This window comes from Pelophylax lessonae, assembly GCF_965119305.1.
Source record: "Pelophylax lessonae genome assembly, chromosome: 11".
NCBI lineage: Eukaryota > Metazoa > Chordata > Amphibia > Anura > Ranidae > Pelophylax > Pelophylax lessonae.
Window position 1 is genome coordinate 238,896,389 of NC_138778.1, and position 12,047 is coordinate 238,908,435.

Genomic DNA, 12,047 nt, shown 5'->3' on the forward strand with positions numbered 1-12,047 from the left:
GCAGCGGGAGCCAGAGGTGACACTGCTGTGTCTAATGGCGCTTTTCCACTGCATGGAACCAAATGGTTCAGTTCGCTTTTGTGCTTTTCCACTGCTGGTACCGTATGGTACGGTGTAGGAACGGTACGGTTGCGCTTTTCCACTACATGGAGCCGAACGGTACGGCTCGCTTAAACAGTACCACCTCAGTTGTGGTTCCAACAGGGCCGTACCGGTACCATATCCCACAATCCTTTGCATGCAGCCTTGACTGTTTGTCACTACTAGCCACTGATTGGTCAGAGGATCATGGTTATCCCACCCACTTTACTTTAGTGGAAAAGCAAACCGTACCGAACCGTTCCAACACCGTACCATGCAGTGGAAAACCAACAGAGCCAAGCAGGGCCGAGTGGAGCTGAGCCGGTACTTGCAGTGGAAAAGTGCCATTAGCCAATCAAGAAGGAGAGTCCGAAGCAGCCATGGGGACTCATGGACATCGCTGGACAGAGATGGGGGCTCAGGTAAGTATTAGAGGGTGCTGGGGCAGCTGTTACACACAGAAGGCTTTATATATTAATGTATAGAATGCACTTTCTGCCTTTACAACTCCTTTAATTCTCACACTTTCTTTTTCTGAAACCTAACCTAGAAATGTGTTTGTCAATGGCCTTGGCTGGCCTTTCAGTCAATGAAACACAAGGTGGTATAGAAAGGTCTTTAAGGTCTTTAGATATATAGGAGGATGTTGTTGTGCCCTCACAAATTCCCAGAACACCCTCCATAACCGTCCACAGATAATGGGAGCTCATGGGTTCTGTATGGACAAGCCGTTTATTTTTCCTTTTGGAAGCCATGCGTTTTCTTCTGGCTGTATCATCCCAGAAGCATTTTCTGCTCAGAACTTTCCCATTTGTTCTCCTTTGTCCAACATTCTGGTTGTGGTTGAGGGCTGCAAGTTTCACCCTGGCTTCTAGTTCATCAAGTCCAGAATGAGGCCCTCTAGTGCTCAATGTAAGAACATTACTGTGAAACATGGCAGGGACCCCAGACTGGCAGTTCCAGGTCAGATGTCTCAGATCTTCAATGAGCTGGGGGTCACTTACTATTTCTTCTACCCTCTGAAATGATGGGCTTCCAGGTTTCAGCCACAGAGTTTCTCTCAAAGTCTTCTGGGAGAGATCTTTGTGTTCACATTGTTTATAGAGACGTCCCTCTTCCCATGAGTGCTTGTTAACAATATGATGGATTACTGAGAGCCATTTTTCTCTCAGTAGATCCTTGTTGTTTTTAGATGTCTGGACTGACCACAAAAAATGCTCATGAATGGTTCTGATCCAGGGCCTGATGTTGGCACAGAACCTCGACCGGCTAGCAGCCCTTAGCCTCTTTGATAAGTTCTTAGCATATTGCCACACATTGAATTGATGAGCAACGTGGGGATAATTTTCCATCATGGATTCCACAACATTCTTATCCCTGTCAGAGGTAAAACAAGCCACGTCCAGTCCTTCTGCGACAGCGCGGGACATGCAGACTTCAAAGCTGCGTTTCTCCATATCCACCAAGGATTGGCATTGAGAATTTCCGATGATTTCAAAGTCTACAATTTTCTCTGCGATGGTGTCAGTAAGAGTGTAGACACAATGCCCAGCATTACGCCCTGAGGTGCCAAACTGGCTGGCCCCAGCCAAGGATACTGGACTGTCTTGAAGTTCTTGGGTGACTTTTTTATGTTCTTCCTCCCAAGCTGCATGGATCGCAGGATAGCAGTAGTATTTTTGGTAGTAATGATATTTATTTTCTGAAATGTGCCTCAAGCCCAAATTGTTGAAGAGGTCATGGGCTTCCTTATACCGGAGGCCACTACAAAAAAAGGAGGCTGCCATGAGGACATTTCCAGCAAAGAACCTTTTCACCCTTGGTTGACTTTCCCAAATTTTAAAGAAATGTCCGTCCTGACATTGACCTCGGATGATGACGGCTGAGCCTTTATACTCCTTGTTAAAGCTTTTCACCAATTTAGTGCAGCCAGAAGCCTGCCGACACTTCACCATGTACACAAGAGAGTCCAAACAGTCTTCAAACACTACCAGCCTCCGGCCTCGAACAATCTTCTCTAGAGTGTCGCTTTCTTGGGTCATACTAACTTCAGATTCTGGATGGAGTTCTTCCATGGGGTTGTAGTCTTTATTATGGTCGGAGGACACAGATAACGGCAGGCCGCCTGGTTCCATATGGTCGGAGGACACAGATAACGGCAGGCCGCCTGGTTCCATATGGTCGGAGGACACAGATAAGGGCAGGCCTCCTGGTTCCATATGGTCGGAGGACACAGATAACGGCAGGCCGCCTGGTCCCATTAGAGGATGTGGAAAACTCTGAGTGCTTGTGGCAGGAAGAGCATTGTGAAAGTTGATATTCTTCAGAAGGTCCTGAGTGTTGTAGCCAACAGCTGCAAGGCTTCCCAAGCCATGTGTAGGCTGCTTGATGATGGGCGTTATCTGCGGAGTGCAGTAGGACTGTAAAGGAAGGGATAACATCAGTACAGCCTGTGTCATTGGAAGGACAGGTGCCTGCTGGGATTTCTGGGGCTGATTCAGAAGGTTGTTATCTGTCTGAGTTCCGGCATCCACCAATACTTTCCCTTCATAGATGTTCTCTGACATTAGACATCGATTACAAATAAAGGAACTAATGTTCTTGGCTTCTATTCGCTCAGATTTCTTTTTCCTTTTCCCAATTATTTTCTGTTCATCAATCAAAGGTTTCCCTTCGGAGGCTTGTGGAAAAATTGCAGGCAAAGCATTATGCTTCAAAAATCTTTTCTGAGCAGTAAAAATATAACTGTCCTTGGTGAAATGGGCGGAGCACATGCGGAAAGTGTCCGTCTTCTTCCCTTCATAAATTTTACCTGCCAAAGTATTGGCATCCTGGAAAACCTGGCCTGTCTGCAGAATCCACTTCTTGATGCGCTCTATGGAGCTGGGAAAGGAGTGCAGGACAATTCCTGGGAATTTCTGGTTGTTCCCAGTCTTGTGTGGACACCCCATGATGATGCAGTTCGGCATCCTGGCATACCTGAAATAAAGCACATGGGTAAGGTGAGATCAATAAAGCAAAGCTTCAGCTAAATACGTGACAAGTTTATAGGAGCCGTGCCAATAGAAGTGGAAAATTAGCACTCAACTCTTCATTCGTCACCATGATAAGATTGGTAGAACACACACCACAAACATACAATGCCCCCCCCCCCCCACCGACACCATGATAGATTGGCAGAACACACACCACAAACAAATAATGCCCCCCCCCCACCATCACCATGATAGATTGGTAGAACACACACCACAAACAAATAATGCGCCCCCCCCCCCCACCATCACAATAGATTGGTAGAACACACAAACAAACAATGCCCCTCCCCCCCACACACACCACAAACAACACTTAGGAAACAGTGCCCATAGGTCAATTAGTTTCAGTATTAATTACAGTAATAGGAAACACAAGGGTAATATAAGGACACTGAATTTCAAAAGAGACAATTTCCCAAAACTGCTCTCTCTGCTAGAAAATATCATATGGGATAGAACCCTGGAAACAAAGAACACGGAGGAAAAATGGGAGTGCTTCAAGAGCATACTTAACAAAGGGATTGGCCAGTGCATTCCAAAGGGAAATAAATTTAAAAGAGCAAAACTCCAACATAAAAATGCATATTAATGCTAAAGAAAAGGCATTCAAAAAATACAAGACTGAGGGGTCATTGGCAGCATTCAAACATTACAAAGAGTGTAATAAGAAATGTAAAGACGAAATCAAGGTGGCTAAAATAGAACACGAGAGACATATAGCGGAAGAGAGTAAAAAGAACCCCAAGAAACTCTTTAGGTATATAAACAGTAAGAAAGCGAGGCCAGAACACATTGGCCCCATAAAAGACGATAGGGAAATTTGGCCACAGAGGACAGGGAAAAGGCTGTCAGGGTTATTGGGTGATTAAATAAAAATTGAATTATTAAAGGGATTTTGAACAGCATAGCTTCCATCTTGTTTGGAGGTGAATGAAAGTTCATATGTGTTCTTTTGCAAAATGTCTGTTACAAAAGAGTCTAGAATTTCTACAGAACATCTTTGTAAGTCTTTGGTCATAAAAAGGTGGTACGTGGACATCTCATCAGATAAGGGTGATTTTAGCCAGACACCATACTAGTCACTGATGTCCAGACGTTAGTCTGTCTGTATTTAACAATGGACAATAGTGTATTCATTAGGTTCATTTGAACTATATACAGTATTTTTTCTTGCAAAAAGTTTTTATTTTACATTAATCAGTGAACAAAAACAGGATCAATTTCGAGAACAATACAGATCATGAGGGTATCACAAGAGAACACCAATATAATCAAATAGTAACTGAACCAGAATGTTATCATGAGGCAGAAGTTAGAACAAAACAGTCATGTTGGACCGCATAAGGAAAATAAAAAAAAAGGGGGAGAAATTTTTTATCAGATAGGGGGGCGGGGAAGGCCCTCCCCAGTCCCAGGAGACCCCCATTGGGATCACTAACTGTCTCCAGAGAGAGGGGGGGACCTCTACCACCAGCTTTCAACCATAAAGATTCCGTGAAGTGGGGAAGAAAATATAAAAAAAAAAAAGGGGGGGGGGGAACACAAGACAGCTAAATATATGAGTGCTGTAATGTGAAGTGTCAGCGATTCCAGGGGTAAAACAAACCAAAGTGACCTCATGGATAACAGTCATTATCTGTGTATTAGTGAAAAATCGAAAAAAGTGCGGCCAACAATCAATCAGCCAAGAACAGCGGTCTATGCTTATAGAGTTCTCAGGATACGGAGAACAAGAAAAAAAGGGGAGCGAGAAAGGGGAAAGAAGAAAAGGAGGGATAGAAAGGCTCGTCTTAGATCAGGCAGGGGAGAAGAGAAAGAGGGAGGAGGGGTTATGATAGTGCAGGCAGATCAGAGATTCCCAGCATCTGACGATAAATGACCCGGATAAAGGGGGGTGTTTGTATATACTGCCCAAGGCTCCCAAACTTTCTCAAATGTGTCATTTTTATCAAGTAGTATGCTAGCCAATTTCTCCTGGGTCATGAGCCAGGAAATTTTCCTTTTAGCTGCATTGAAGGAAACTGTATCCCGCTTCCAAGACCTAGCCACCTAGCCAAAGTCATTTTAGCACCCAGCATGATGAAAAAAAGAAGTCTGGATAAGTGTTTAGGGGCACGTTCGATGGGAAAATTTAGGAGGGCTATTTTGGGATTTTGTGGAATAGCGAGGCCCGATTTTCTCCGCATTAGGTGAAAGATTTTGTTCCAATAGGATCTAATGTGTGGGCAAGACCACCAAGTATGGAACATCGAACCAGTCATTCCACAATTGAAGAAGGGAGAAGCGTTGGGAAACATCAAGGCCAATCTGGTCGGGACCCTGTACCACCTGGTAAAGATTTTCACGTTAGCTTCTATCAGAGCAACATTCAAAATACCCCTATAGAAGCGGAGGGAGCATCGGGTCCATATTTTATGCGAGAACGATTCGTTCAGGTCTGATTCCCAGGAGGCAGCATAAGATGGTATGCCTCCCCGGCACCCGCCAGGGAGGCATAGATAGTGGAAATACCACCTCTCTGATCCAGAATGTTAGAGCACCAATTCTCATACGGAGTGAGTCGAGGGGGTTCAATATCCAGTCCTGGTGGGAAGTCGGGGTTGTTAAATAGATGGGCCAAGGGTTTCAGGTCAGACGTGAGGGCTGAGAGTTTGTACAGTTTATCGCATAGAGATATGGAGTGTGATAGAGTGGGAGAAAGCATAGGGGGTCGAATCTTAGGTTTACACCAGAGGAGGAAATCAATCGTGTGGTGGGGGACCGCTTGTCTCTCAATACGCACCCAATCGGGTTTCTGGCCCCTGGAGTATATGATTGATAATTGGGCGAGTTGAGCCGCCTGGTAGTACCACCATAAGGAGGGGAGGCCCAAGCCCCCGTTATCTTTCCTACGAAAAAGAGTGGATTGCGGGCAGCGGTGACCTTTGTTGCCCCAAATGTAGTGAATAATTTTGGATTGTAGTGGTGACAGTTGCGATTTTTTAAGGCGGATTGGGAGAGACCTAAATAGGTAAAGGATACGTGGCAGCAGGGTCATTTTGACCGTATTGATGCTCCCTATCCAGGAAAGCTCAAGTTTGGGCCAAGACTTAAGGTCTTCTTCCAATTTTCTAAGGGTGCTGGGATAGTTTACTTCATAAAGTTTATCGATCGAGCTAGGTAGGTTGATCCCGAGATAGGGGATGAGATGAGAGCTCCAGGTGAATGGAAAAAAAGTCAGAAGATTGTCTAATGAACTAGCAGGTATGGAGATATTCAATGCCATTGATTTAGCGGTGTTGATGTGGAGGCCCAAGATTTGGCCGAACGTATGTAAGAGTTTGAGAAGGTTAGGCATGGATGTAAGAGGAGATGTGATGAACAGCAGGAGGTCATCAGCAAACAGGGCGCACTTATGTTCTTGGGTCCCGCAAGTGACCCCTTTGATATCTGGGTGAGTCCGGATCGCAATAGCTAGAGTCTCAATAGCTATAGCGAAGATAAGCGGGGAGAGTGTGCAGCCTTGTCTAGTGACTTTCTTAATAGGGAAAGATGAGGAGTATTGCCCTGCTACGCGGATTTGGGCAGACGGGTTGGAGTAGAGTGACTGAAGCAAGCCCTGAAAATTGGGACCAAAGCCCCATCTTTCCAGGACCTGGAATATGTAGGGCCACAAGACCGAGTCGAAGGCTTTCTGAAGATCAATGGAAAGGAGGTATCCTTCTTGCTCATGACCACCATTCCACCGAGAGCGGAGGAGGGAGATGATATCAATTGCTCTCCTTATCTGGTCAGTGCCCTGTCGACCTGGAATAAATCCAGTTTGGTCAATATGAACATAGCTAGCGATAAAAGAGGATAATCTGTTTGCTAAGACTTTGGTAAGGATCTTAAGGTCGTTGTTAATTAACGAGATCGGACGATAGTTTGCTACATAGCTAGGGTCCTTTCCGGGTTTTGGGATAAGTGAGATAGTGGCCGCGTTCAAGTCCGGGGCTAGGTTATGGCCGTCTCGGAGAGAATTAAAGAAACGGACCATATAAGGTACGAGGGTGGCATCAAATTTTTTGTAATAAAGATTGGAGAGACCATCCGGGCCAGGCGCCGAATTAAGTTTGAGGGACTTGAGAACTAGTTGGACTTCGGATTCAGAAATAGGTTTCTCCATAAGAGCAGAGTGTTCTTTGGAGAGAGTGGGGAGGTCTAGCTCGTTAAGAAAGCTATCCGCGTTGGAAGGGGAGATCGGAGGGGCAGAGTAGAGTTCGGAATAAAAGTCTTAAAAGGCCGCTAACACTTTCTGAGGGTGTTGAGTCAGGTCGCCTTGTTTAGTACAGATCTTAGGTATGGAAGTAGATTTTGCTTTGGGATTCAGTTTAGTTGCAAGTTTGGTACCTATTTTGTCTCTAGAGATGTATAAGCGGGCACCTGACCAGCGAATATGTTTTTCCGCTTCAGTCGTGAGGGCAAGGTTTAGGGCTAAACGGGAAGAATCGAGTTTAGCGAGGGAGTCTGTTGAGAGGTTAGCTTTATGCGATTTCGATGCTGCGAGAAATGCTTTCGTCAAAGAAGCTATAGCCTGCATGCGGTCATGTTTCAGCTGGGAAGCTATGTTAATAAGCTTGCCCCTGATCGTGGGTTTATGTGCAGCCCATAGAATATCGGGGGAGACGTCCCCGGTATCGTTGTCATGGAAGTATGCTTTCAAGGCATCCGTGACAAGCGCACAGCACGCAGGGTCGCTCAATATAGCTTCATTAAGGCGCCACCTGGACGGTTGGCCAGAGCATGACGACCTGGCTAGTGAGAGGTGAACCATGGCATGGTCCGAGAGTGCGGTTTCCCTAATGTTAGCTTTTAAGGCTAGACATTTCATGGACGTCTTAATGAAAATATGATCTATTCGTGAGTAAATACGGTGTGGGGCCGAGTAATGTGTGTAATCCTTGGTCTGTGGATTAAGTTCCCTCCAAATGTCCGAGAGATCAGAGGAAAAGACAGAGCGAGCGATTTTGGTGCTTTGTTTGGGTAAATGTTTATTTTTAGAAAGACCCTTCAGAGAGGGGTCGATGGAACGATCCAGGGCCACATTCGTGTCTCCCCCTAGGATTACAAGTCCTTTGAAAAGGGGGTGATAGTTTATCCAACATTTCCTTAAAGAATGTTGCCTGTCCTTTGTTCGGGGAGTAGTAAGAAATGAAGGTGTACGTGGTGTTATCTATGATGCCAGTGACTAAGAGGTAGGGGCCTTCCGGGTCAGCGACCATATTGGACAGAGAACAGGGTACATTTTTGTCAATACACACAGCCACCCCTTTCGTCTTAGAATCGGCGTTAGGCAAAACATTTTTTATCAAACTTGTGATGAAGAAAGGATGGTCGATAGCTCTTGGGGAAGTGAGTTTCTTGCAGTAAAGCGACATCAACGTGTTGGGAGTGATAGAGTTGGAAGATTTTCCGACGTTTAATGGGAGAGTTCAGACCTTGCGTGTTATGTGAGACTATGGATAGGTGAGGAGGTGCAGAAGTGGATGCCATACTGGACCAGAGAGGAGGGCTGCCCCTGGGTGTATCAGAGGACTTACCTTAGGAAAAAGCAGAGAGGGTCCGAGCAGGATGATCTCCGAGCTGGAGACGGGATGGTAGGTGAGTTCTTGGTATGTGCGTCAGCTGGGAATATCTTCAGAGGCTGGAAAAGCTGCGGTAGATGGGGGAAGAGACAGAGGGGGTGAAGAAAAGAGAAAGGAAATATTAGACAAAGAGAGCGAGGTTCAAAGCACCAGACCGTGGGTGCAGATTGAAGCGCACAGGTGCAAAACCCTAATACGACAAAGATAAACTCAAAAATAAAAAGGGGAGGGGGGGGGAAACATACCAAAAACAAGTAGGAGACCGAGTTCCCTGGGCCCAGCCGGGTCTGGGAAGTCGCCTCCGAGTCCTCGCCTAGGACGCCCAACAGGGGCTCCCAGACAGGTAAAGAGAAGGTTGCCCGAGAGTAGAAGCAGGGCTCTGCTCAAAGACAAAATGAGGCGCATGGCAACCGCCTCAGCCAAATTACCTATGCTGAGAGTGAAAAGAAAAGGGAGAAGGTCCCTCCTCCTTTCACCCTTCAATCAGAAAACTATTGACAAAGACCATTTAAAACATATAAACACTTCATATAATGTAGCATCAATTCAAACGGAGAGGAAGAGAAGACAAAAAAATGGGAGGGGGGTAGGGGGTAGTGGGTATAGGTAATAGTCCTGTGAGCACCGGAGTAGAGCCCCCCCCCCATCCAATGCCCATGGGAGGGCGTGATGAGTCGGATAACAAAGGTGAGGGAAGGGGAGAGAAGAGCAGGATGGGAAAGATTTCAGGGGAGGTAGAGGGAGAGGGGGGATAGGGTAAAGAGAAGGAGATATAGGGAGGAAGGGAAAGGCAGGGAGGAAAGGGTGGGGGAGGGAAATATAGCACAACCCTGTGCTAAGTGGTACCCGCTAGGGGAGGTGTAGATTTAATAATGTCAAGAACAAAAAGATGAAATCCGTGACGTGAGAACAAGAACCAGAGTCACTCAGGCGAAAAAGCCTGAGACAAGGTGTCATGTAGGCAAAAAAAGGTTGAGCCGGGAGATATTATCCCCCCCCCAAAAAAAAAAGTGTCCTCAGGGTGGTCTGGGTTCTCGTGATCGCTTGCATTGCTGTTTAACCCACAGTGGAGTCACGGGGCTGGTAGGAAAGGGTCGTTTGGGAGCTGGTGGTCCTTTATGTTGACTCGCAGAAAGCTGTTCTTGGGAAAGGAGACCCAGTTGGAGCATAATCTTTTCACCATCTGGAAACGAAGAAAAACCATAGGACTCGTTGCGGTAGGAAAAAGTCAATCTGAAGGGAAAGGACCAGCGATAAGTAATATTCTTCTGGGTGAGAATCAGTAGTAGTGGCTTCAAGGACCTCTGTTTCTGGATAGTGTAAGGAGAAAGGTCCGCAAAGACCTGAATGGGGGACCCCTGAGTGGAAAGCTGATCCATGTTGCGTGTGAGCCTCATGACTTCCTCTTTAACTGCATAAAAATGAGGCTTAACAACAATATCTCGATGAAGTCCGTCAGCTCTTGGCGACTGGCGGGCTCTATGGGCCCTATCTAGCTCTAGGCGGTGTTCAGGAATGTCAGGCATCAGTTCTTTCAGAAATGCACGAACCGCAGAATGAGTATCTTTAACTGCTTCCGGGAGCCCCCGTATACAAAAGTTATAACGCCTAGACCTATTTTCCAGGTCGTTTATTTTAGACATGGCGTAGTCAAGTTGGTCCTGTAACACTTGAATGTGGGATGAGTTCTGATGCATCCGAGCAATGGTCTGGTCTGATTTTTTTTCAATTGCATCAATCCGTGATCCTAAGTGGAGTATGTCTTGGTGAATAGAGGTGGTGATCTGTGTGGCATTTAATGCAAGACCCCTGTCTAACATCTTGGAGAAGGAGGCCATCATAGAAGCAAAGTCAGTGGGGCATGGGGAGAGGCCCTGTGCTGCAGCAGCTTGTGGCTCAGGGCTGTAAGTGTAGTCTCCAATAGGTGTCAGGGCGAATTCTCCCAGGGTGCGCTCTAGGAGTGATTCTGTGGACGCTGGGGACGGGTAGGGCTGTCCCCCAATACTCACAGGAAGGGCAGATGGGGTGCGCAGGAGGGGTGCAGTCTGATCCTGATCCACAATGGAGTCCGTGGGAGTCGCTGAGGTGCTAGCGCTGCGTGGGTCGGGAGCCGCCATCTTGTAGGCCCCAGGTGTCCGTAGGCCGGGATCGATTTGGGACATAAGATCCCTCCTTGTGGGGGCTCCGGACATCCGAGGTGTGGGAAAGGAGGTTCCGCCGTATGGTGATGGGCGCAGGAAGCTGTGTGGAATGGTGAGCGGTCTTTGCCAGCGATGAGACGGCTGAGGCTGTGCGGAGCTCCGAGATCAATCCTCCATCTCGGAACAGACGCGCATGCGCACTCTTGAACTATATATTTTTAAAGATACGTTATTATGTGTGAGAAGATATTAGCAATAATTATGTCATTATATTATGTAAGGCATATACATATTTAGAAATTATCTGTCTACCATATGTTGGGCTTATATTCTTGCTAAATAACAAATCTTACTTAGAATACTTTTCTATTAAGTGTAAGGACATATGTATCTTGTAACTAATTACTGCATTTTAAGGCATGTGGTAGGAGTGTTTATATAAGAATTACTTTGGACTGGGCTAGGTAATATAAATCCTACAAGCCAGACGCTTTTCTTGATAGTATAAGACACAGACAAGTGATTTAAATCATTGAACCAGTCTTAGGTCAAAGGTTATCTTTAAATAGTGGTCTCATTGTATATTCTATTACATCCACCACCGAGTGAAATGGCCTCTCACCTTAAGCTTGCTAGATATAAGCATATGACTCAAAAACTCATGGAGATATCATCCCCTTAACACAGGCAGCAGGAAGGGTCTGTCTCCCTCTTGTACTCCACCACATAAGGACCTCACACTGACCAGGCGGACTCCACACTGATCCTAAGACGGACTTCACACTGATCATAGATAGGCTTCAGCCAGCAGCAGCTCCCTTTATAACCATGAGTCAAGGAAAACACCGGGCAAGCCCATAGCGTAATACTGGCAGACACTTTATTCCAGGGCTTGACAAATTTTCCTGAAATCTAGGAGCCAGCTAAAAAAGTTAGGAGCCAGTTTTTTTTTTTAACCACTTTACCACTAGAGCATTTTGCTGTCTTACGTCTGGGCCACTTTTTGCGATTCAACGCTATGCGTCTTTAACTGACAATTGCGCGGTCGTGCGACGCCGTACCCAAACGAAATTGATGTCCTTTTTTTCCCACAAACAGAGCTTTCTTTTGGTGGTATTTGATCACCTGTGCGATTTTTACTTTTTGCGCTATAAACAAAAAAAGAGCGTTTATTTTGAGAAAAT

General features: G+C 46.0%; 1 protein-coding gene across 1 annotated transcript; it reads right to left on the bottom strand.

The window, feature by feature from the left end:
- Positions 1-528: 528 nt before the first annotated feature.
- Positions 529-3,055, bottom strand: LOC309567522 (uncharacterized protein). Its single transcript, XM_082272906.1, has one exon. The coding sequence runs from the start codon at positions 3,048-3,050 to the stop codon at positions 594-596; it is 2,457 nt and encodes an 818-aa protein (XP_082129032.1). The 5' UTR covers positions 3,051-3,055; the 3' UTR covers positions 529-593.
- Between the last annotated feature and the right edge of the window lie 8,992 nt (positions 3,056-12,047).